Raw genomic sequence first — 24,303 nt, 5'->3', positions numbered from 1 at the left:
CGATGCTACCTACAGTGGGCGGCTGGGATCAAAATGTATGAAAGCCCTGAACGTGTTGTGTGGTGGCCTTAATCACTGCGGCTCCCCTGGAAGGGGACACGTCACTAGCCCCATTTCACGGATGAGGAAGGTGAGACTCAAAAAAGGGGCGGTAAGCGGAGAAATCACCTATTGATCGTTTCCTGTGTGCCGGGTTCTGTAAACACATTATTCAGGGCACCCTGCAGGAACAACTCAGGCTCTGAAGTGAGAATTACTGAGTTTGAATCCCAGCCCTACCACATGCTCTTGGAAAGTTACTTAAGCCTCTGGGCCTCATTTTCCTTACCTGTTAAATAAGAATCTTAGCTTCCAAGATAGAGCAAAGATTAAATGACAGAATGCCTGGCAAATGTGCAAAGTAGGCCCACTCATATAGTAAATCCTCGGTAGGTTCTAACTGGCGTGGAAAAGGAGAGCATGGTGGTCTGTACTGCCTGGGTTCCAGCTCGCCTTGCTACTTGTTCTTAACGGAGCTCTCTGCTGACGTTTCCCCATTTGCAAAATGGGCAAAACTTTTTAACTTTCGTTATTGGGATGTTATGAGAATTAAACAAGTTAGTGCAGGTAAAATGCTTAAAATGGAATCTGCCATCGCATAAACATCATAAACGTAGTAACTTATTGTCTCTTCTTGAGCCTGGGTTTGAATCCTGGCACCCACCACTTCTTTGCTGTGTGATCTTGAGCAGGTTTCTTCATCTCTCTGTGCTTCTCGTTCTTATTTTCTATAAAGTGTGTGTGTGTGTATGTGTGTGTGTAAAATAATTCCTACTGTCGACTGAAATAAATGCGCAGCCTAGAAGTTTAGAGTTGTTTTATTTGGCGGGAGGACTCTAGACGGGATGACAGCCTCTCAGATCGCTCTGAGGGACTGCTCCCAAGAGGTAGGGGAGGAGCTAGGATATCTAGGAGCTTTACAACAAAGACCAGGTAGTTGGAACAATAAAAGATTACTTGTTGTCTAAAGAAAACCAGGCATCTCAAGTTAAAAAATTTAGTGCTTTTATATGAATGGGAGGAACATTTGGGCCCACTGAATTCATTCCTTTGACAAGCACCTAGCTATCTAGGGCCAGTATCCTGTCCTTTCTTATTCTGAGTCCGCTCAGAGGGCACCATTGTGAGTGGCTGCAGAGGCTGGGCTGTAGGCCCGACCCCACTGGGGGATGGCGGCAGCTGCTGATGACTTGGTTTCAGCATTCTTTGTTTACTGATATGGTTGCAGTATTTTCCTTCACACTACCTAAAAGTGTTACTGTGAAGTTTAAACGAGATAATCCGGTAAAGAACTTTAACCAGTGCCTAGCATAAAAAGGAGACATTATTGTTTGCGTTTCTACAGGAAATTAAAGTTCCAAAAGGCAGAGCGACTTGCTTCAGATCTCGGAACTAGAAGTTGGCGGGATTGGGATTCGAACTTTCCAGCAGAGTTGAGGTCCCGGCTGGGAGTTCGAGCGGCGGAGGGAGAAGAGGGAAGAAGGCGCGCGCTCGGCGCTCGGCTGGCCTAGCCTCGGGGGCGGGCACCTGGGGCGGTGCGTGGGTGGGGCCACGGCCGCTCCTCCTTCGGCCTGATGGCGGCGGCGGCCGCGCGCCTTGCGCTCGCTCGGCGCTCGGCTGGGGCGGCCTGGCCCACAATGAATGGCCGCCGCGGCTGCCGCTGCTGCTGAGGCGGAGGCCGCGGAGGCCGCGGAGGCGGAGGCCGAGGCCCCGGCGCAGGGGGGCGCGCCCCGGGCCCAGGCCCGGCCTCAGCCGCCGCTGCGGAGCCCGCCGGGAGCCCCCAGAGCGCGGCCACGGCGCAGGTGAGGCGGCCCACTCCAGGCCAGGTTCCGGCCTCGTCTCACCGGGGCGGGCGGAGGGCATCGGAGGTCCGGCTAAGGGCTGAAGGGGGAGGACATAGGGGCCGCCTCCGACCGGGGAGGAACCTGGCCGGCAGCATGCTCTGTGCCCCGGCCGGCGAGTGCGAGGAGTCCCGGCCCCCGCGAGCGGCCTTGAGCGTTGGGCCCCGGGCCGGGCCGCGGGGCTTTGGGACGTCGGGATTGGGCCCAGACCTCCTCCTCTCATTCCCGGCGAGACGCGCGCGAGGCCGGGCCGGGCCGGGGCAGGTGCCGGGGCCCTGGAAAGTTGGAGGAAGGGCCCGGGGAGGAAAAGTGAGGAGGCGCCCGAGGAGGCCGGAGGGGGAGGGAGAGGAGGAGTCGGGCTTTGGGCCGGCCGAAGGGGGGAGGAGGGGAGAGCGGCGCGGCCGGAGGGAAATGGCCCCGAGGGGGGGAGGGTGGGGAGGGGCCGGGCTTGCAGGTACTGTCGGGGCGCTGGAGGAGGTGGGTCAGGTTACAGGCCTAGGGGCGGCTGAGGAGAAGCCCAGGAAGTGGGGCAGGGTGGGTGTGGGCGGAGTTAGTTCGGGTGGGGGCGGTTAGGAGATCCCGGAGACGTTTGCAGGGGTCACCTGAGGTTCGGGCTCCGAGAGATTGGGGAAGGAGGGCCAGATACGGGGACGATCAGGTAGGTTGAGGAACTACTGTAGGAGCTTTGGGTAAAGGGGGAGGCAAAGCCTTTGGGCTGGGTCGACTAGTGGGGATGTGGGAGCAGGTCCGGAGAAACTCGTGTGCTCAAATTGTTCATGCCAAGATGCGCCTGCCTTCCCTGGCTAGGTGTTAGCTTGGGGCCAAACCTGAGGGGTTTCCCCTTTTCCAGACTTCATCCCTGCCTTTCAGGCTCTGGGTCCTCACCTACCCTTTGGGCAAGCATCTGCCGTCTGTTCCAAGGTGCTTGCCGGCCAGGTGGGTGTTTGTGTGGGCAGCTTGGGAAATAGTCTGAAACACCTAGCTCTGGCATCTTGTTTACCACCCGGTTGCCCATTCCCACCCCATATATCTGCAGGGAGGCAGCCCAGCCCCCGTTATCTGAGTATCTTAGAGTCCTAGATTCTTTCCCCATTTTTTGTGACCAGAGCCTTGAGGCTGAAGCCTAGAGGTTGGGACCTCACAGCTTTTCAGACACCAGCTCTCCGGAGGTGAGTTACTGGGAGGTGAGCATATAAAGCTCTGTTCACTGTGTCTTGGAGGCTCCTGATGGGGTGAAGGCAGGTCACCAAGAAGGGGATCAAACCAAGAAAATACACCCTGACCCAGGCCTTTGGTGCTACCAGTCCCAGGGCTCTTCCTCTGGGGGGCTCTTCCTGGGCCAGGCCCTGTGCTGAGCTTGCTGGTCAGATGAGCTCATTGATTGCTCACCACCACCAGGTCAGCTTAGGCCTTCTCCATGGTACAGCAGAGGAAGCCGAGGCTCTGGGTGGCCTGCTCTAGGTAACACAACTAGATAGTGGCAGCCTGGGATTGACTGACCCTCAGCCCCAACCCACAGCCCCCCTGAGCTGGCCTTTGAGGGGCGTGACTGGAAGAGTGCCCTGCTGTTCTGGATTCCCTGGTGGGAATTCTCTGCCCAGGACTTTCCTCTTGCCCATCCGAAGGGGGAGGTCAGTACCCTTGTGAATAGAGTTCTCCTGGTGTCTCAGGTAGCCACATCAATGGAAGCTCCTTTCCCAGAAGCCAGGTCATCCCCTGTTCTCTTTTTGGGAGCTAGGGGGACAGGATCACGGAGCTGTCGGCTGGCAGAGGGAAGTGGTTATGAGGATGGGGCCTGGCTCTGAAGCTGGATTTTGCTTTTTTTCCCGGTTTGTATTTGCCTCACTTTGGTCCCTGGTCAGACCACCCCTGCTCTTGTTCCTTCTCTCTGGGCTAATTGCAAGGCTGTTACTAGTGTGCCCTGGGAATGTTAACTTGGGATCCTCAGCACCTGAGACAGGAGCCACAAACTGCTGGGTTGAGTGGTATCAGCCAGATCTGGGTTTAATGATGGGTTGTCACCTCCTTCCTCTCCTCTCCCCAGTCTCCCCATAGTTCCTAGAAATGTCCCCACCTGGGCTGGGCCCCCCTCCCCTCTTTGACTGGCCTCCGGGTTCAGGGAGGGGTAGAAACTGGGCCAGCAGCCCCATGTAAAGAAGCCTTCCCCCTGCCTGGTTGGGTGCTCAGAAGAGGGCCTCAGTGGGGCTCTGGGCTGGGTACTGAGGCCAGGGGTGGCCACCTATAGTCATACAGCTGGAACGGGGGCAGAGACTGGTGGGAGTTGGCTGCTGTGTCAGATGGCAGAGAAGGGGGTGCTGGGTCCGAGCTTGTGCCTGGAGCTGGAGAAAGCACTCTTAATGATTGCTTTTCTGTGAGGATTTCGGGTGCGCAGAAATGGAGGAGGCCAAAAGAGGCTGGCAGGCAACAGCAACAAGTAAAGGGACCCTTGGGATGGTTTTATTTCACGTGGGTGCCAACTCCCTACTGGGGCATGAGGAGCAGCCCTGAATACCAGACCCTAGAGCTGCTCTCAGCAACTTGTATTCTAGTGAATGTGACCGACCTCAGACAAACAAACGATCACCATCATCTCTGATATCCTTACGTTCATGAATGTAGTAAAACAAGGTGAAGCCATAGTGCTGGGGTGGGTGGAGTGCTTTTGATTGGGTGGTCAGGGAAGGCTTCCAGGAGAGCTGAGCTCTGAATAATATGAAATCAGCCAGCTGGGGGGAGCTGGGGCAGGGAGGGGCGAATGTTCTAGGCAGACAGGACAGCACATTGAAAGCCTTTATTGAGCATGTGCCAAGCTCCTGCTAAGTGCTCTAAACATCTTGTCTTCATGAGGGAAGGAGTGAAGGGTGACCCTAGTGTGGAGACAGAGACGCTTAGTGCCGTACGCAGAAAAGAAGCACCTGATCTCAGGGTCTCCTGGACCCTTCATCATCCACAGATGTAAGTCCAGACCTCTTGGCCTGCATTCTGGGCCTTTGGAAAAAAAAAAAAATCTGGTGCCCCAGCCAGGCAGTGGGGCGCCCCAACAGTTCTTCATCAGGGCTGGGAGCAGATGAGTTTTGATTGGTCTTGGCAGGACCCATTGTTGAAGTCAGGAGGTTTAGAGAGGGTTGGGAGTTGGTGCAACAAGATCTGAGCTGGTTCATCCGTGTCATTGCCAGAGCCCATGATAGAGGTGGCCTGCCAGGTTCAGGTAGGGCTTGCTGCCTTTGAGGAGATGGTGAGCTGGCCTTGAAGACATGGAGGCGGCATTTGCACCAGCCTCTGCTCCTTCTTTTGGGTCCTCCCTCCCTCTTGTCACCCTCGATCCCTTCCCTGGCTGCCAGGTTGCTCTGAGCACCTTCACACATTTTTAACTCATTTAAGCCCATACCTAGCACGAGCACGCAGGCCCACATCCCAGCCTCTACTCCTGGGTCCCCATGGCGGAAGGTATCATCCCTCTCTCTCCCCCTGGAGAGCTTTCTGAGCCACAGAGGCTGTGAGGCGAGACTGAGCCAGTGACTGTCATGTTGTGTCCAGTGTCTGGTTGTGGTCATTGCCCCATCTATCTTTTGCTGTCTCCTTGGTGAAGGTCTCTGCATCCTTAGAGACCCGAGGGTCCTTTGTGAGGATGGTGAGTGAATTAAGCAGAGGGTAGGTAAAGGGAGCAAGCATGGTGTAGTGCAGAGTCAGATTCCACGATTAGCACCCACTTCTCAGCCATGAGACCCTGGGCAAAGGTTGTGACCTTTGCACCTCAGTTTGCTCATCTGATAAGTGGGAACAAGCAGGCGTACCTGCCCCACAGTGGTTCTCAACTAGAAGTGATTCTGCCCCCCTCAGGGGACACTTGGAGACATTTTTAGTTGTCACAGCCAGGGCTGGGGAGTAGAGGCCAGGGATGCTGCTCAGTATCATATACTGTACAGAGCAGCCACCACCACAGAGGACCATCTGGCCTCAGTGGCAGTGGCACTGCAGTTGGGGCTCCCAGCTGCATGGTTATCTTGAGGGCTACATGAGAGGCTGGTGCATGGGATGATGGGGTGAAGGCACGAGGGGAGCCCTCACTAAGTACCACCTGATACCTCATGAAATTGCATTAGGCTCTGGGAGATGGTGAGAGGTCTAAGATGCCTTCACTGCTGTCTGGGAGTTGACAGTCCTACAAGGGGCCAGGGGGATGGACAGAAGGGGACATGACTAATAATAGCAGCTGGACACCCACCACAAAGTAAGCACCAACCTGCCTGTGTTACCTGGTGGTTTAATCCTTAAAACAGCTTTAAGAGGTGGCTGCTGCTATTAGCCCATTTTCTAGTTGGGAAGGACTGATCGGGTGGGGGGCTGAGTGCTACTATAGAGAAATGTTTTCTAGGGGTGTAGAGGAAAGGAAGCATAATTCTAAACAAGTAGGAGATGATCAAACCTAATTACAAGATTCTAATTCTTTCAAGGCCCTGCATGGTCTCCAAGCACATCTCAACAACCACATCCCAGTAGTTGCCTGCCCCACCAGCCTCCTTTGTGTTAGCCTCACCCATGTCACCTCAGGGCCTTTGCACTTGGTGTTCCCACCACTCTTTGTGCAGCTGCCCCTGCCCCCATGTCCTTTGGGTCTGAAGGCACACCGGGAATGTGATGTAACTCAGAAAGGTGGGCTTGTGGTCAGAGTTGGGACAGGGGGTGGAGCTTGGCTGAGTTCTCTAAGGAGCTGCTGCAGGCGGAGGCCAGATTGCCAGGGACTGCTAGGAGAGAGTGGGAGGAGGGAAGAAAGGCAGCAGCCTAGACTGCTCATTCCCGGAGGTGGCAGTGAGGGGAGAGTGGAGAATAGCTGGGGGAGGCTGGGCGAAGGCAGAAGGCCTCCTGAAGGGGAGCAGAAAGAGCAGCACCCAGGACCCTCAGATCGGGGCCCCAGGTGGGCAGCAGACCCCAACTCTGGCCTCAGCCTGTCATGGCTTCCCTTCTCGGCTCTGGCTTCTCTGAGTCCCAGTTTTCCCAGTCATGAAATGGGTCTTGCTGTGGTGGCTGCAGAGGACGAGCTCGGCCTGGGCCAGCCACAGTCAGGAAGCCTCAGCCGCCGTTACCTCCTGATTCTTGGGCAGGAGCCAGGTGGCCTGGATGTGATCCCGGGCCTCGCTCTCCTCATCCATGAAATGGCAGGAAGACGCCTGTCTTCCTCAGAAACTGGTGAGAAGAATAATTGCACCCTCACCAGGTGCTGGTGCACAGTAGGGGCAATGTGAGTGCCAGCTAGCTGCTAATCCTATCACCACTGTGGAGTTAAGGGAAGCTTTTCAGAGAAAAAGATGAATCAAATGTGAATGCTTTAAAAAAAAAAAAAAAGATCTGTACAGCCAGGTGTTGCCTTGCTCCTCAGTAGCTTGTTTGCCTAATCTGCCTTCCACTCCGGCCCCTATGGAGGGTCCGAATGGCTTTGGGCCAGGAACACACCCTGAGCAGCCTGGGAGTGTGCCGCTTTCCTGCCCCCAGCCGTGTTGCTGAGCTGAGTGAAGAGTTGTGGGGTTCTCCAGGGGCCTTTGGTCCTTCTTACACTTGGAGTTGGTGGGTTCCCTTAAATGGCTTACATGTCAGTGGGCCGCTCACCACTTCCCTGGAAAGTCAGCTGGAAGGACGGTCCCTGGTGAGGCACAAGTCTGTCCCCCAGCCTCTGCTGGCTGGGGAACTCACAGCTCCCTTCACAAAGAGCTGGCAGTTTCAACTCCCAGGAATTGCACTTCCACACAAAAAATTCTGTTTCCAGCCCTCCACCCACCACACTTATGTTGAGCCCCAAGTGGGACCCTGACTGTGGGCCACCGACATCGCGCGGCTGCTGGAGGAGGGTGCCTGTCTGCCCAGCACCCTTCACTTGGGCCCCAGCAGCCCCCTACCACGGTGCAGGTGGCTCCCTTGCCCAGCCTCAGAGACCTCTTCCGAGTTTCTCTGTTCTTGTCACAATGTGACTGAAAGGGGAGTTCGATTGGAAGTAATGGAAATAATTCTTCATTCATTCCATTCATTCCGCAAACAGCGACTGTGTGTCCGTCCAGTTGTTAGGGGCAGGGGACACAGCAGTGTGAATCAGACAGGCAGATGCCCTGCCCGGGTAGAGTGGACACATAGCCAAAGGCCTATCTAATGGGTAGATGGTGGAAGAATCAAGCAAGAGAAGCAGTTGGAGGAATTGGGATCAGGAAGGGCTCTGCCTTTGGAAATTTGAGATAAGTGACCAGGAGGGTAGAAGAGCTGTGACTGTCTTGGGGCCTGCATTTTAGGAGAGCCGAGAGCAGGCTGGTCTACAATGCAGGGCCCCCATGCACATCGTAGGGGCCCAGGTGGTAAGAACTAGTTTTGAGGGAGTCGGGGGTGTGAAACCGAGGGTCTGGAAGCAAGGAGGTGGGGGCGGGGCAGGGCAGGGCAGGAGGAGCTCAGCAGCCGGCACATCAGGTTGCATCTGGGGTGTGTGCAAGTCTGGCCTCCGTGGGAAGGTCCAGGCCAGGGGCTCTGTGAGGGAGTTGGGTGAGTAGATGGTGTTTCGAGCCTGTCTTAGTTGGCTTGGGCCACCATAACAAAATACCGTGGACTGGGCGGCTTAAACAACAAACATTTATTTTCTCACAGTTCTGGGGGCTGGAAGTCCCAGGTGCCAGTGTGGTCAGGTTCTGGTTGGGTTCTAGTGTGCTCACATGGCCTTTCCTCAGTGTGTGTGTTTGGAGAGAGAAAGAGAAATCTCTCCCTCTTACAAGGATAAGGAGTTCTGTTGGATTAGGGCCCCACTTTTTGTGACCTCATTTAATCTTAATTACCTTCAAATAGGACCCCGTCTCCAAATACAGCCACACAGGGGATGAGGACTTTAACATGAGTTGAGGGGCACACAGTTCAGTCTGTGGCAGAGCCCCCAGACTGGGTGTGATCCCCTGGAGGAGAGAAGCATGCTGAGAACTGAGCCCAGAGTCAGCCTTTACTTTTCCTTCACTTTTTGGAAGGGCTGTGCCTGCGTCTCTCTCCGGGCTCCGCACACCTTCCCTGTGCTGTGAGCCTACCACTACCTCGTCAGATCTCCCCTCACCTCTACCCCCTTGTGCCCCCTAGACCTCAGCTCCAGTGCTCTCTTCTGGATGAGGTCAGAGGCCCAGACCTGCACCTCACTGATCTGTGTGACCCTGGATGAATGGTCATGTCTCTTTCTGGACCATGAGATCTGGAGGCAGGGCCTTGTATTAGTTGTGGCCTGCCCCAGGCAGGCACTTGGCAAATATTTGTTGAGTGACTGTTGAGTGGTCATGGAAACCGCGTGTCGTGCCCTTGCGTCTCGCTGGGAAACCCACTGTTGTCCAGGGCTGGGCACAGTGATGCTGGAAGGGTCCCATTGGCCTTGTGTGGGACTGAAGGCCGCCCCTCCCCTCTGAGGGGATCTGGGGACCCCAGAAGATGCGCAGGCTGACGTGCCAAGTTGTGAGAAGAGAGAATTCAAATATGGTTTTCTGCCCTTGGGGAGTTTATAGGCAAGTGGTATTTAGTGTTCTTGGAGGTAAGCATAATGGTGCCAGGGCTGGGGGTAGGAGGAGTGCAGAAGAGGGCCTCTTCTCTAGTCTGGAGAGTTCTCAGAGCAGGGGGTAGCTGAGGGTGGAGGAGGAAGACATGGGCAGCAGGAGAAGAAGGGCACCCCAGGAAGGTGCACGGCTTGGGCAAAGGTCTGGCTGAGGGGAACTGTGCAGTGTGGGTGGGGGCGGAGTCATTGGGTGGCTTAGAGAGCCTGACCCCTGGCTCTTGTTCTCCCAGTTCCCAACCAGCAGGTGACCCAGGCCAGGCAGCAGTTGCGTTAGACCCGTTTCTCCTGGGAGCCAAATCGTGGTTCCACAGCTCCTCCCTCGGGGCTGGGGTAGGAGAGGGGCTGCGCACCAGACCACGGGCCGTGGTTCCTTCTGAGTCCTGCAGACTGGAATGGGCCACAAGAGGGAGGGCAGCCCAGGGTGGGTCTCTGGGGTCTCCAGTGGTCTCTTCCAACCGCATCCTCTCCCTACCCTGTCCTACTTGCAGGGGCAGTGAGGCAGGCCTACCACCCTACTCCCCATCACTGTAGGGGGGTTCCTGCGCACTGATTGTATCACCACTTTGCACAAGTTGTGTGCTTCCCCTGCCCCAACCAATTGGTGGAAGGCTTCAAAGCCCTGGATACTGGGTGCTCAGGCTCCATGGGGTTCACGAGGGCTGAGGATCCCAGCCTCAATGTCAGGTTGGCTCTCACCCTTGGCACCCCACTCCCTGCATCTCTGTTCCCTCCCGTTATCCTGAGGACCTCAGTGCCCCCACTGCTGAGCACTCCCCACAAAGCCATCCTGTGCCAATTCCCAGTGAAGGAGTCAGGCCCTGAAGTCCAGCAGCTTGGGATGGTTCAGGCAGTGCTTTGGTACCCACCCATAAAGTGGGGTGATCCTAGCCCTCACTGGGGAGTGCTGTGAGCACTTATGTAGCCCTTGGAAAATGCATGCAGCAGTGCCCAGCACTCTGAGTGCACTTGGGATGACCCCTCGGAATGCCTTCTGTAGCCCCAGAAGCATGCACCTCCGTATTTGCACCTCCTTGGCCCTCTGTCCCCCTCCTCCAACACCACCCCCACTTCCAGCTGCCATGTCCCAGACTGGAGTCATCTATTCCCGCCTTGGCACTCTCTCTACACTATTTAACATGTTTACAAATATTTATTGATCATCTACCTCTGTTCAGCTCATCATGATCCAATCTGCCAGAACACCTGCCCTCCTGGAGTTGACAGTCTCCTTGGAGGAGTACCTGTATATTACTACTTTTAAAATGATGCCCTGGCTCCCCATAGAGGCTCGCTCCTGGGTCCGACCACTCTGCCAGTCTGTCTCTGTCCCTGCTCTCAACCCTGCCTCTGGTGCCGGGAAGTGTCCTAGGGCTGGTCTAAGCCCCATTCTCTCTTGCTCCAGCTTCCCATTGTCCACTCTCAGATGTTCATCCTCACCAGGCCAGGGCCCTGCCTGTCCCACACCCTGTGCTGCCCTCCAGCCACTCAGGCCTCCTTGGGCATCTCCAGACTGCACCTGGCTCCTTCCTGCCCACAACTGTTGGTTGCTCTCTCCATCTCCCTGTCTTTACCCCTCCCTCCCCAAGATCAGCCACTTGGTGACATACTCACCCCAACTATAATCAGTCCTGTGTCTTCCCACTAGACAGTGATCCCCATGTGAACACAGCCAGTCCTCTTTAGGGCTGTGTCTCCAGTACCTTGCAGTCCATCCGGGTTGGATGAATTCCTCCCCATTTGAACAAACTGAGGCAGAGAATTGAGGGGCTGACCTGGGGTCCCACAGCATCAGAACGCAGGTCTGAGGGGCTCTAGCTCCACTGCATGCCTGTCTTGCCTTGGTCCTCCCCCTTGGGGTGTGAGCCTTCCAAGCCCAGGGTCTAGAGCACCCCCTCAAGGACTAGAGGCCAGCCAGCCGCTTCCTTGGCTGCTTTGTCCCTGGTCACTTGGGCCCCACAGCCCCGAGGGGTTTCGGTTTGGCAGCTCTGGGCTCCATCCTTTGCCTCCTCTTGGTACCTCAGTTTCTCTCACCTCATTCAGAGGCTCATCTCCCAGCCTGTGCAGCCTTTAGTTTGATCTCCTGGGAGGTGTATGCTGCCTTCTAATTAGTGTTTCCCTGGCTCTGCCTCCCACTTCTGATTGCCTTTTTGTTTTCCGTGGTGGTGACAATGATTTTGATGAGGAGGAGGAGGGTACAGCCAAGGGAAATCATGGGTTTCAGTGCCCAGACAGGGTTTGAATCTTATCCCCTACTGCTTACTCGTGTATGACCTCAGGATAGGCCTTAACTTCCACATGGTCTCAGTTTTCCCAGTTGAGAACTGGGAGTATGAAATCAGCCCCATAGGCTTGCTAAGAGGATTCAGGGAGCTCCTGCAGGTCACACGTCAGCTCTTCTGATAGTCTGCCTGCTGGGAGGGACAGGGGCTGCGTCTCCCTCAGGGTCTCCCACAGGGAGCAGCTCAGTGAGTACAGGTTGAGTTTGCAGAATCAGGTTGGCATTATCAGTGTTTATTCCAAATGAAAAAGCAGAGGTTTGGAGTTTCTGGACCCTGAAGCGAGTCAGTTCTGGAGCCAGGACTTACCTTGGCCCCAGTGTGCACCTCTGAGCCCATGGGTACATGGCCTTTTCTGTTCCTGCAGGCAGCCCTTTCTGAATGAACCTGTGTTACCAGGTAGGGTCCAAGTCTTCACTGCATCCCCACTGCTCAGCCCACAGAGGCAGCTTAGAATGGATTTGCTAAGGAATGAAAAACTGAAAGAAGCATTAGAGCTAACATGGGAGTGAGAGAATAACAGGGGGCTCTAGTTAGTTCCTGCCTGGGGGCCTTTGCACATACTCTTCTCCTTTCTCTTTCTTCTTGCCAGCCTGACTCTCTGCTCAGGCCCTCTTCTTCTCCCTACCCTGCCCATTCAGGGTCATTGCCCTCTACACCTGTAGAATTGCAGAGGACTCACTTTTACCAGTGGGGGCACTTGTAAAGCCCTATCTTCCCTCAAAGCCGTTTTATGATTATTACCTGCAGAGTATGGAACATGCCATTCTCACCTGACCAGTTCTTCCTCCTGGGTATGAATGTGCACTGATGGAATAGGCTCGGATGCAGAAGTTCACACAATTGAGAGTTGCCAGGGCCCCCCAGGTGGTACCTCATAGGTCAGGCAGGGGGTGGACTCCCTGAGCAGGGGCTCAGGCAGTTCCTTAAATTCACATTTCTTTCTCCACTCACCCCTCAAGCACTTCAGGGTTAAATTTGCATGAATTAAATCTTTGTGGTGTGGTTTCACACATTTTATTTATTTTAAAATACTGTTTATTTCTGTAAATAAGCAATACATTCACCAGGTTCTAAATTTAAAAGACCCTTAAGAGTGTACATGGCAAGTCTCATTTGCACTTCTGCCCAGAGGACATTAGTCTTACGATCTCTCCTTTCAACAGCTTTATTGAGATGCATACCATGCAGTTCACCCATTTAAAGTGTACAAGTTCAGTAGTTTTTAGTATTTTCAGAGATGTGCATCCATCACCACAGTTTCAGAACATTTTTCGTTAGGGCAAGAACCCTGCACCCGTTTGCTCACACTCCCAATCCTCCCAGCCCCTCAGCCCCTGGCAACCACTAATCTGCTTTCTGTGTCTGGATTTGCCTGTTCTGAACATTTCATATAAATGGGATCATATAATATTTGGTCCTTTTGTCTGGCTTCTTGCATTTAGCATGTGTTTAAGGTTTATCCAAGCTGTAGCATGTACCAGTAGCTCGTCCCTTTTAATGGCTGAGTAGTATTCCATTGTGTGGGTGGACCACCTTTTGTTTATCCATTCATCCGTGGATGAACATATGGGTTATTTTCATCTTTTGCTTATTATCAGTAGTGCTGCAGCAAACATTCATGTACAGGTTTCTGGGTGGATGTGTTTTCATTTGTCAAGTGTAATTCCTAGAAGTGGAATCACCAGGTCATATGGTAACTTTATGTTTAACCATTTGAGGAACTGTTTTCCACAGCAGCTGCACCATTTTACATTCCCACCAGCAGTGTAGGAGGATTCTAGTTCATTTCTCACCCTCACCAATACTGATCTTTTTTATTCTTGCCAGCCTAGTGGGTGTGAAATGGTGTCTCATTGTGGTTTGGATTTGCATTTTCCTGATGACTCGTGATGTTCATGCTGTTTCAGGGTTTCTTGGGTGGTCATTCATTCATTCAGCAAATGGTGATTGAGGGTCTTGTGCTCAGTACTGCAAAAACAGCATGAAAAGTCGGATGACTCTGGCTTCTCAGTGTTTTTGTCCATGCCGTTCAGCATTAACCTGTTTGTGTAGTACTAGTGATGGTGAATGCTCCCAGGGTGCTCACTGTGCTAACTCATGTAATATTCAAGCACTATGTAAGTATGCCCTTGCCCTCCTTTCTGCAAGGGACAGCATGCAGCCAGCCTGGCCTATTGCTGACTTAGCTGGTTTGACAGTCTGTCACAGGCAAGGCCAGGATGGGAACAGGAGTAGGTGGCTCTTGTAAGTCTTACCGCCATGGCAAACCCCACCACATGGATGTCCGTGCTCCCATGTGTCTCTCTGCGGCCAGCTGAGTCTGCCGTCTGACCCGCCCCTCCATCTCTCCCTGTCCCCCATGCAGCCGCCGCCGCCATGGCCCAGACCCTGCAGATGGAGATCCCGAACTTCGGCAACAGCATCCTGGAGTGCCTCAACGAGCAGCGGCTGCAGGGCCTGTACTGTGACGTGTCAGTGGTGGTCAAGGGCCATGCCTTCAAGGCCCACCGGGCCGTGCTGGCTGCCAGCAGCTCCTACTTCCGGGACCTGTTCAACAGCAGCCGGAGCGCCGTGGTGGAGCTGCCGGCGGCCGTGCAGCCCCAGTCCTTCCAGCAGATCCTCAGCTTCTGTTACACGGGCCGGCTGAGCATGAACATGGGTGACCAGTTCCTGCTCATGTATACGGCCGGCTTCCTGCAGATCCAGGAGATCATGGAGAAAGGCACAGAGTTCTTCCTCAAGGTGAGCTCCCCCAGCTGCGACTCCCAGGGCCTGCACGCCGAGGAGGCCCCCTCATCCGAGCCCCAGAGCCCTGTGGCGCAGACGTCTAGCTGGCCGGCCTGTGGCACCCCACTGCCCCTTGTGTCGCGTGTCAAGACAGAGCAGCAGGAGTCGGACTCTGTGCAGTGCACACCCGTGGCCAAGCGGCTGTGGGACAGTGGCCAGAAGGAGGCTGGGGGTGGCAGTGGTGGCAACGGCAGCCGCAAGATGGCCAAGTTCTCCACGCCGGACCTGGCCACCAACCGGCAGTCCCAGCAGGCCCCGGTGGTGGCAGCAGCGGCACAGCCCACTGGGGTGGCTGCAGGGGCCGGGGCTGGGCAACCGACTGGAGGGGCAGCAGCGGTGGCGGCGGCGGCGGCAGCCGGGGGAGTGGTGAGTGGGCCCAGCACATCTGAGCGGACCAGCCCTGGCACCTCCAGCGCCTACACCAGCGACAGCCCCGGCTCCTACCACAACGAGGAGGATGAGGAGGAGGACGCGGGCGAGGAGGGCACAGATGAGCAGTACCGGCAGATCTGCAACATGTACACCATGTACAGCATGATGAACGTCGGCCAGACCGGTGAGGCACCCCCCTCGGCCCCCAAGCCTGGTCCCACTACTCTCCTGCTGCCCCCATCCCCAGCATGCCACTCTCTCCCGTCTCCAGCTGAGAAGGTGGAAGCCCTCCCTGAGCAGGTGGCCCCTGAGTCCCGGAATCGCATCCGGGTGCGGCAAGACCTGGCATCTCTTCCGGCTGAGCTCATCAACCAGATTGGCAACCGCTGCCACCCCAAGCTCTACGACGAGGGTGACCCCTCTGAGAAGCTGGAGCTGGTGACAGGTGGGCCAGCCTCACTTCCTCTCTGAATTCCTCCTCCCTCCACCTGGGGCTGCGGTGTCCTCTTGGGCCAGCAGCCTATGGCATAGTGGTTAGGAGCCAGACTCAGGGTCCAGTCTCAGCCCTGCTGCCCACCGGCTGTGTCCTGGGGCAGCTGACACCCCTCAGCATTGATACAAATCAAAGACTGACCTCTAGGTGGCCACCCCAGAGGTTGGTTTAAGTGTTGGCAGCACTGTTGGCCACATGGGGGTAGATCAGTGTTTCCATAGCGTGGTTTGAGGGTGAGCTAACACAGTGGTTAAGAATTTGGCCCTTGGAGCCAGGGTGCCAGGGTGCGAGCCTCTGCTGCCTGCTCTGGTGTTTGTGTGAGCAAGAGCCCGTCATGGGTGCCCCATGGTGGCGCCATAGTCACTGTCCTTGCCTGAGTGCTGATGTGGCCACTTTGGGTTGAGTTGTCAAGGAGGGTCTTGGTTGGGCCCAGGCCAGGGCCTGGCCATGTGGGGGGTGTGGCGGTTTGGGCCCCCTGGCCATTCTCTGGCCCCCCCCACTTCCAGGCACCAACGTGTACATCACAAGGGCACAGCTCATGAACTGCCACGTCAGCGCAGGCACGCGGCACAAGGTCCTGCTGCGGCGCCTCCTGGCCTCCTTCTTTGACCGGTGAGGCCCACGCCAGAGCCCTGGGGGTTGGGGGGAATGGGGCTGCCCTGTGCCCCCACCACCACCACAGCGGGCCTGACTCCCCTCTTCGTGGCCCCCACACAGGAACACCCTGGCCAACAGCTGCGGCACCGGTATCCGCTCTTCCAGTAACAACCCCAGCCGCAAACCGCTGGATAGTCGCGTCCTCCACGCCGTCAAGTGTGAGTGTCTGGCTTGCTGAGTTGGGGTGGTGGGGGGCCTGGGGCGGGCAGGTGGTCCTTTTCCCTGGTGTTGATCCTGATGGATGGGTAGAGTTAGGTGTTAAGAAGGATTCTGAGGTTCAGCCTAGGCTTGTTGGGAAGAGGGCTATGATTGAGAGATTTCTTGGGGTGGGGTACACTGAAGGGAAGCCACAAAGCCTTTGGGAGAGGGTCTAAAATGTGCCAGTTGTCATGAGGGAAGTCTGGGTTTTCACGGGGACTCTCCCAGCTTCTAAATTCTGGCAAATGACCCACATTTTTCAAGACCACTGGGCCATCTCATATCAAATCCACACCTCATGGCCAAGCTCAGTCAAACCTGCGGTCCAAGGATGTGTTTTAGTGTGCTGTATGCAAGGGTGTTGAGGGTGTGTGTGTGTGTGGTGGGGAGATTTCGGAACAGCATGGCTGAGTGCCTATCTGGAGGACAGGAGGCCAAGGCCACGGTCAGCCTGAGCTCCCCATTCTGCCCACACAGACTACTGCCAGAACTTTGCTCCCAACTTCAAGGAGAGCGAGATGAATGCCATCGCGGCCGACATGTGCACCAATGCCCGCCGCGTTGTGCGTAAGAGCTGGATCCCCAAGGTCAAGCCACTCATGGCCGAGGGTGACGCCTACACCACCTTCATCAGCTACACGGGCAAGATAGAGCCGGACATGATGGGTGTGGAACACGGCTTCGAGACAGCCAGCCATGACGGCGAGGCTGGCCCCTCAGCCGAGGAGGCCCTCCAGTAACCCCCACCGGACCCTCCCACGGGGCCGTCACACTCCCCCTCCTGTCACACCCTCCCACCATCTTGGTCACGAGCTACTGTCTGCCCTTCCCCAGGACCCGCGGGGGGCGCTGCATGCTCCCAGCCCCTCTGCCTCCCCTGTCCCACCCCCTGACCCCAATCCGATCGGGGATCGGGCTGGGAGAGGATGGCAGGTGGTGCGAGGTCTGCGTTGCCTTCTCCAGCACACACTCGTGCACAGTCAGGGAGCTCTTGCTCTCCCTCTCCTAACCCCTAGCAGTTGTCTCCCCACTCACCAGGCCAGGGACAGGGAGGGGCCGGCCTGGGGGGCTTGGGAGGTCCCCTTTCTCAGGCCCTGGGCCACCCAGCAGGAGCATCCCTCAGCCTCCGCCCCCCACCGCAGCCCCTTGGGACTCGCGGGGGCCCGGGGTTCTCAGGACCCCTCCCACCACCACCTCCCAGTGCTTCCACGTTTCCAAAAGCGCCTTCCTGTCTCCCTCGCCTGTCCCTGCGCCTGGGGGCTGGGGTAGGCGAGGCTGTGAGGACTGCCCGTTTTACAGCTGAGGAAACTGAGGCTCAGAGAATTTCCATGACTGACCTAAGGTGGTGGGCGGTGGCAGGCCCAGCGCCCTTCTCTTCCTCCACCCTGTGCTTAGCCAGAGGGGCAGGTCCTGAGTGAGGGGGCCCTTGAGGGCAGACGGAGGGTCTCTGAGGATAGAAGGAGAGGTTTCCGGGGCTTGCAGAAGCGTGTGGGTGTGCATGTGTGTGTGTGCGCGCGTGCTTGTGTAGAAGTTTTGCTTTTAAACAAATGAAGATATAAGAGACAGTAGGACCAGGGGTGGAACCCAGGGGAGCAGGCTGGGGGAGGGGGGGCTGCTGCCTTTCCCTCCCTTCCCCACCCCCACCCCGCCCCCATGGCAGGGCTCCCAGCCCCCACCCCCTGTACATACTTTTTAAAACATTTTTTTAGCTAATGAAATATTGAAGTATAAGATTCCTTTTATTTTTCAAACCAACGGGACCGTATCTGATGTTCCCTTCGGTCCCTGGGGCCGTGGAAGACAAGATGGGGTAGGGGGCCGGGGACAGGCTGAATGTGCACATGCATATGGAGTGTGGGCTTGCGTTTCCAAGGTGGGGTCCCAACCCCCTCTCTGCCTGGGCTCCTGTGGGTCTGGCCAGCTCCCCCTCACCCCGATGCCTCCCCCACGGAGCTACATTGGAAGGGCATCCCTGATTTTGGTCAGTTGGCTGAGCCCAGTTCCTGGCAGGGCCAAGCCCACTTCCATTGTTAGCGATTGTTTGCAGAATTTTTTTCTTTTACCATTCCTCTCTTCCTAGCCTCTCCCAGCTCCACGAGTGGTTTTGTTTTTTTTGAATTTTATTTGTGAACTCGAAGGATTCTGTTTTTTACCTCCCCCCCCCCCCACCACACACACAGGGCGTCATTTCTTAGCAATTTCACATTTTTGTCTCTAGCCCTTGTCTTCTGTCTCCTCCCTAGTCTGACCAGCCCACTGCTCCCAGCAGCCTCTCTCTCTCTCTTTCTAGAGGCAGGGGGATTATGGGAGGTGGAGTAGGGGCCAGCTGGACCCTTGGAATCTGACTTGGAGGCCTCCCCCCCTTACCCAGGAGCCCTTGCCTGGGTCCTTCCTGACATCTACTTGTTGCAGGGGTGGCGAGTATCACTCTGCTTTCCTGGCCCCGGCACCTAGCCCTCAGCCGCCCCGAGTGTGTGGGGGGAGTGGACACCCCCAGCTAAAGCACAAGCACCTTAGTCGCACCTCCCCTGCCCCTCATCCTGGCCTTGACACCCCACCCCAGCATCGATCCCAAAGCACAATATCCTGGTCACTTGGCAAGCCGCCGGGCCAACTGAGGCCCAGGGGTGGGCTGGGGCACCAGCCAGACCCCAAAAGGAAGCAGGAGTCCCCAGGCGCTCCCCTCCTTCCAGGCCTTAGCGGGGGCCAGCTCTCTGGGACTGGGGTCTTCTCCCTCCCCACCCCCTTGTCCTGGGCAGGCCCCTGCTCAGCCCCTCCCTGCCTTGTCCTCGGGTGGGGCTCGCCCCTATTCCTTCTCCAAGCTCCTGCAGCACTGGGTTGGGTGGCAGAGCCTTCTCATTTCAGGAACCCCAGGAGGTGCCCCTGGCTCCCGGGACTGTGTGTAGGGGGGTTTGGGGGGGTAAGGGGTGGAGAGAGGAGCTGGGCAGGGGTGCAGGGGAGGAAACTCCTCACCAGGAGAGCCAAAGACAGGGTTGTGCCTTACCCCAGGAGCCACCCCTGCGCCCCTCCCACCCTGCCCTCCCTGCTCCTGGGCGGCCTGCTGCTTTTCCTTCTCCCTTCCCCGCCCTGCCCGACCCTGAGCTGCATGGACCCCCCACCCCGGGCAGCCAGGAAGGAGCATGAGTGGAGAATCATTGACCAACGCAAAAACTGACTGTGGGGGGCCCCCCTCCGCCTCCCCCGGCCGCCCATTCACCCGCACCTCTTTCACGCAGGACAGATGGCCCGCCCTGTCCGCGTGGAGTGCCAACGCCCTCCCTGCCCTGGGCCGAGCCCCCCTCCCCGGGCCCGTAAGTGAGATTGCACATTAACTACTGTAAGAAGAGGAGCCGCACTGGGAAATGTGAACCATGAGAATATCAGTGATACTGAGGAGAATAAACTAAACGCCTTTGTAACAGCCCTGGCGCAAGCGGCTCACTGGGGGTGCTGGGTGGTGGGCCCAGGAAGGGACACCCGCTGCACACCAGGGCTCCCCTCTTTCCACAGAGCAACACCCCTGTTTTCCAGGGCTTCACGTTGGCAGGGGCCCTGCTCAGGGTGTGCTCAGAACATCAGCCTGAGAAGAGCAACATGGCCCTTTTTAGATGGGGAAACTAAGCTTCAGACCCAGACTGCTGACAGCATCCACTTCCTTCCAGGTTACCCCACTGTGTACAAACCCAACACCTGCCCCAGGCTGTTCATCATATGTAAGCCCTAAATCCTGCATGGACATCCTACAGGAGCTCCACCAAAGCTAGAAGGGCATCAGCTCCTTTGAATTGGCTGTGTTACAGACCCACTTGCTTGACACCCCCAGCCCCAGAAACACGTCCTGAACCACAAACCCACAGCCCTCACCCCTTCCCAAGCTAGTGCATCCACACGTCAGAAGGAACACTAAAGTTGGGATGGCAAGTCTAAATTTAGCCAGTGGTTTAAAACACCTGGAAGAGGTGTAGGGTCCTGAGGGTACTAATGGAAAAAGGTTCTATCAACAAATCAAAAAGACACAAAGCACCTTTGGGGCCCATTGACTCATATATGTCTCAAGTAGTGTGGGAAGACTACTGACCGAACCTAGGGATCCCATCAAATCAAAAGATAATTGCTGGGAGATGGAATAGGAGGTGTTGTCTCTGCCCAGTCCAGCCCATGATGTATGGGGGAGATGATTGCGTGACGCTTCAATTCACAGGGTGACCAGGGTATGTTCCACTAAGACCAACCCTCTGGAGTCCTGAAGCCCAGCATCAGCTGACAGAAAATAGGGTTTTGGGGGAGCCAACAGGCATCAACAACAATCCAGAGGTGACTGGTCCAGGGTCACCTCAAGTAATAGGAAATCTGTCTTAACACGTAGGTAAACCCAGGTAGATGGAAACACACTCTGATCCCCAGAAGCACATCTTGTAACCCCTTAGAAGACTTAGAACCAAGCATAGAGTGGATCAAGACAACCTGAACCACAGTATTAGTGGTTTTGCATTTTAAAAAAAGAGGAATCTGTACCTATTTGGTTCTTTTTGACAAATCAGCCTAATGGAATGACAGACACCCCTGTAACCCACAGCACTTGACAATATGTAAATGAGCGACTGAGAAGGGTGGTTCTGATGCCTGATTACATAATACTCAGGATGGAAACATCTTATACAATAAACTAAGGTTCACATCACTTAACAAGTTTACTCTGCTTATAGGAATCATTTTGTACTCACGAAGGCTTTATAGCAAAGCCCTTAAATTTACAAACACTCCCTTGTTAGAGTGATGCGTCACAGAGGGATGGAAGTGACCAGGTGAACAAAGGAGTCCCGAGGTATTCAGAGGCCCCTCAGAAGTGACTGTTCATCTCCCCAGCTAAGGGGATTTACCTATCTTAGACACAGAACAAGCAAAAGATGTTTAGGCTGAACTTCAAAAGCTCAAGGAAGAATCAGGGTTTGGAATTTTCAATACTAATAAAAATATCCATCATGAAAACCAACAGATAAACCAGAATAGTCTTCCACACCAGTTGTGGACCATTGAAATCCCTAACATACACGTGCACATATGCGCACTTGGGCCTCAGGAGGCTTAGAATAGGAGTTCCCATTCAGGTGCAGCCTCAAGTTCAGATCAACAAACTGTATGATACAAATATATATAACAAAGGCTAGGATTTTATTTCCAAGTTGGCATGTGTAGAAGGCACAGGGGCAAATAGATGGCTTTGGGGCACTGGAAGTAGAAACAGGGCAGGGTGTGTTTGAGGTTCCCCAAAGGTTCTCCACCACCCTCTAAGTGCACTTCAGACAGGACCAGTGGTGGGGGCTCCAGCCCAAGGCCCTGAGGGTCCTACTGGCTCTGAATAAGAACCTTGGGACAGCTCCCCAGGCATGACCCCCCTCCTCCCAGGGGGCAGGGCCCTGCTGGCTCCCCCAGCTCAAGGCACCAGCTCCCTGGGGAGGACCAGGATCAGAGAGAGAAGAACAGGATGAGGACCAGGAGAAGCACCCCCAGCAGCACCACAATGGCACACCACTGTCGGCAGTCTGGGGGCAAAAGTGTCAAGAGTTCACAGAGGGGAGGCAGCACCCCCAACAGCACCCCTCTGCCCATTGCCGAATCACCTCCCCCAGCAGACTCACCACTGGTCATGTGGGATACTTTGGCCATCTTCCTGAGAACCCCATCCATCCGAGACTGGGTGTGGTCCATCTCATGAGCAAAGGCATCCAGCATACTGCCGAGATCAGGATGGCATCAGCCCCTGAAGAGTCTGTGCACGCCAGTGCAGCTGGCCGAGGGCTCCTGGCCCACCCCCAGGGTCCTGGCCTCACATGCCCTGCTCATCCAGCTCCTCCCTGACGCAGCCAGACATGTGTTTCAGAACCTGGATGCTCCCAGACACCATTTCCAGCTGGTGATCCTGTTGGTCCATGATCAGCTGCAGATTGTAGAGGTGGATACTGCTGTCAGCAGGGAGCCCTGAGCTGTAGCCCAGGGCTTCCAGTCCAGGGCCTTCAGCCTCCCACACAAACCTGCTGCGTGGCCTGCTGCTCTTCAATGTAGCGAGAGGTGGCAGAGACCACACTGGCGTCCAACAAGTCACTAGATGACTTCAGGGTGGCTGGCTTGCTCGTCAACATCTGCAGGGGCCCAGACCACAGGCTCAGTGAGTCAAAGCAAAGACAGACAAGGTTTGTGGCAAATCTAGACAGTGGTTAGTCAGGAAGGCAGTCTCTGGAGTGGGATGGCCTGGGTGCCTCGAGCCATCACTTACCAGCAAGGTGACCCCAAGGCCATATCACTTGACCTGCCTGTGCCTCAGTCTCCTTGTCTGTAAAATGGGGAGAGCTATAATCCCTGTTTCCTGGGGTTGGCATGAATGAGGATTGAACGAATGAATCCCTGGAGAAAATTTATTATCATATAAACACATGTATTTAAGAATTGAATTTTAATCCCCAAAGCAGCACATCTGGAAGGCATGTGGCCCCTGCTACAGGACTCCAAGCTGGTGCAGGCCTCAGCCTCCAACCCTCCCAGACCCTATGTGGGTTTATAGGATAAGGCTGGTGTTTCACAACATGCAAAGAATAAACACACAAAATGGAGGGAACAGGTGTACAAACAGAGGCAGCAGGGGGCAGAGTGGGCACACGCATGGGGCAAGCACCCCTCACAGAGAGAAATGGTGTGTATGCACAAAAACAGACGGGGAACGGGGATCCACTTAGAGGCCAAGTTCAGGCTCAGATAGGTCAAGTGCATCCACAGAGGAAAAAGGTAAGCATATATCCTGGAAACAGTAACACAGAAAGCAAAAAATGGAGCGAGGCCACCACACACAAACACACACACACAGAGGAAATCAGTACAGACCCACAGGAGAAGGCAGAAGAGATGATACAGAGAGAGAGAACTCAGGTGTACACATCCAGAAAGTGCAAGCAGGCAGACAGCATGGAGACAACTGCACACAGAGAAGATGGATGTTGACACAAAAGCGACAGACATACACACAGAACGAGACAGCTGAACACATACAGGGGGGTCAGGCACACACTCAAGGGGGAGGGTGACCCGCGAGACTGAGGATAGTGGGTCAGGATGCCTTACCTCTCTATTATTCCTCTCGATGAAGGCTATGGCTGCGGGGCTGACCATATGGTCCTTCATTTCCTAGGGGTGAGGACAGCATCAGAGAGTAAAGATACCCACCTTCCCCACACTCAAGCCATTGGAAACTCTCTTCACCTGGACTGCTTCCCGCATCCTCTCCACAAACACTTTTCTCTCCTGCAGGTCTCCGGCTGGGAGTTTGAACTTGCTTGGGTTGGCTTCCACTATGCGTAAGCCGCGAGTCAAGAGTCAAGACCAGAGCCAAATATGACGCCCTCCTCTGCCTCAAAGCCCTCAACACCTCGTAGGTGTCCAGCCTCCCCACCCCTGCCACTGCAATGAGCTCTCCCATGCCGCCTTCCAACCCCCACCCCCCCCAGGATATCGATGGTCTCCTCCAGGTCCTCGAGGTCCCACTCGATGCTGCGCAGGCCATTCCGCAGCTCATTGGTCGTCCAGTCCAGCTCCTCGCGTCCGACTGCCGCGCCCTCCTGCAGGAGCTCGCACCACCGCTGGTACAGACCGCGGGCCGTATTCACCGCCTTCTGCACCTCGCTGCAGGCAGGGACACAGCGGGCGCGGCTAAAGGCATGCGATCATCCTGCCCACCTCTGCGCCCCCAAATGAGGTGGGGGCTCAGGAGACCCTCATATCCCCATGTGTATCCCTCCCACACGGCCAAGGGGCGATCCCTACGGGGATGCCCAGAATGCCTGGCACGCTCCGGCTGGCACCCAGGCACTGGCTGGCAGGGGGACAGAACACTCTCTGACCTCCCCAATCGCTGTCACTCACCCTCGGACTACAAAAAACGGATCTTCGAGAGACATGTCACGCCCCCCAACTTGTCCAAGGCCGAGCCCCCTCCCCTATCGGCCTCGGAAGCTGGTTCCCTCCAAGCCGTGCAGAATGCGCTGTCACCCCGCCCCCGTCACGTGACCCGTACCACCATCGAGAGCGGGTCCG

General features: G+C 55.8%; 2 protein-coding genes across 7 annotated transcripts; one reads left to right on the top strand and one right to left on the bottom strand.

Moving 5' to 3' along the window:
• The first annotated feature begins 15 nt into the window (after positions 1–15).
• NACC1 (nucleus accumbens associated 1) lies at positions 16–19,642 on the top strand. Of its 3 annotated transcripts, none has more exons than XM_032465490.1 (6): positions 16–130; positions 14,080–15,057; positions 15,145–15,318; positions 15,873–15,978; positions 16,084–16,181; positions 16,699–19,642. In XM_032465490.1, exons 2-6 carry the CDS (start codon positions 14,091–14,093, stop codon positions 16,959–16,961), a joined length of 1,608 nt encoding a protein of 535 aa, XP_032321381.1. In that variant the 5' UTR covers positions 16–130; positions 14,080–14,090; the 3' UTR covers positions 16,962–19,642. The 3 variants fall into 3 exon arrangements, with proteins under 3 accessions (XP_032321381.1, XP_032321379.1, XP_032321382.1); XM_032465488.1 differs by lacking the exon at positions 16–130 and adding an exon at positions 1,618–1,841; XM_032465491.1 differs by lacking the exon at positions 16–130 and adding an exon at positions 11,822–11,837 and having other exon boundaries at positions 14,191–15,057.
• Positions 16,139–24,291, bottom strand: STX10 (syntaxin 10). 4 transcript variants are annotated; one of them, XM_032465493.1, is made up of 8 exons: positions 24,133–24,291; positions 23,723–23,892; positions 23,473–23,567; positions 23,335–23,397; positions 22,254–22,361; positions 22,057–22,159; positions 21,861–21,955; positions 16,139–16,257 (listed from the first exon to the last, which is right to left on the bottom strand). In XM_032465493.1, the coding sequence occupies exons 1-7, from the start codon at positions 24,165–24,167 to the stop codon at positions 21,867–21,869; spliced, it is 663 nt and encodes a 220-aa protein (XP_032321384.1). In that variant the 5' UTR covers positions 24,168–24,291; the 3' UTR covers positions 16,139–16,257; positions 21,861–21,866. The 4 variants fall into 4 exon arrangements, with proteins under 4 accessions (XP_032321384.1, XP_006175431.1, XP_006175432.1 ...); XM_006175369.3 differs by lacking the exon at positions 16,139–16,257 and adding an exon at positions 21,371–21,764 and having other exon boundaries at positions 22,053–22,159; XM_006175370.3 differs by lacking the exon at positions 16,139–16,257 and adding an exon at positions 21,371–21,764.
• Positions 24,292–24,303: the final 12 nt, after the last annotated feature.

This window comes from Camelus ferus, chromosome 22 (assembly GCF_009834535.1).
Source record: "Camelus ferus isolate YT-003-E chromosome 22, BCGSAC_Cfer_1.0, whole genome shotgun sequence".
NCBI classification, from domain to species: domain Eukaryota; kingdom Metazoa; phylum Chordata; class Mammalia; order Artiodactyla; family Camelidae; genus Camelus; species Camelus ferus.
Note: the sequence above shows the minus strand (reverse complement) of the source record. Positions and strands in the feature narration are given on the sequence as shown.

What these genes read in the sequence shown, in the direction of transcription:
- STX10 (XM_032465492.1), bottom strand. Translation starts at nt 24,167, where the DNA reads ATGTCTCTCGAAGATCCGTTTTTTGTAGTCCGAGG. An exon ending in CCGTTTTTTGTAGTCCGAGG is followed by an intron (nt 23,893 to 24,132) that starts GTGAGTGACAGC and finishes CCCTGCCTGCAG; the next exon opens with CGAGGTGCAGAAGGCGGTGA. An exon ending in AGCAGCAGGCCACGCAGCAG is followed by an intron (nt 22,160 to 22,253) that starts GTTTGTGTGGGA and finishes TACAATCTGCAG; the next exon opens with CTGATCATGGACCAACAGGA.
- NACC1 (XM_032465490.1), top strand. Translation starts at nt 14,091, where the DNA reads ATGGCCCAGACCCTGCAGATGGAGATCCCGAACTTCGGCAACAGCATC. An exon ending in GATGAACGTCGGCCAGACCG is followed by an intron (nt 15,058 to 15,144) that starts GTGAGGCACCCC and finishes TCCCGTCTCCAG; the next exon opens with CTGAGAAGGTGGAAGCCCTC. An exon ending in CGTCCTCCACGCCGTCAAGT is followed by an intron (nt 16,182 to 16,698) that starts GTGAGTGTCTGG and finishes CTGCCCACACAG; the next exon opens with ACTACTGCCAGAACTTTGCT.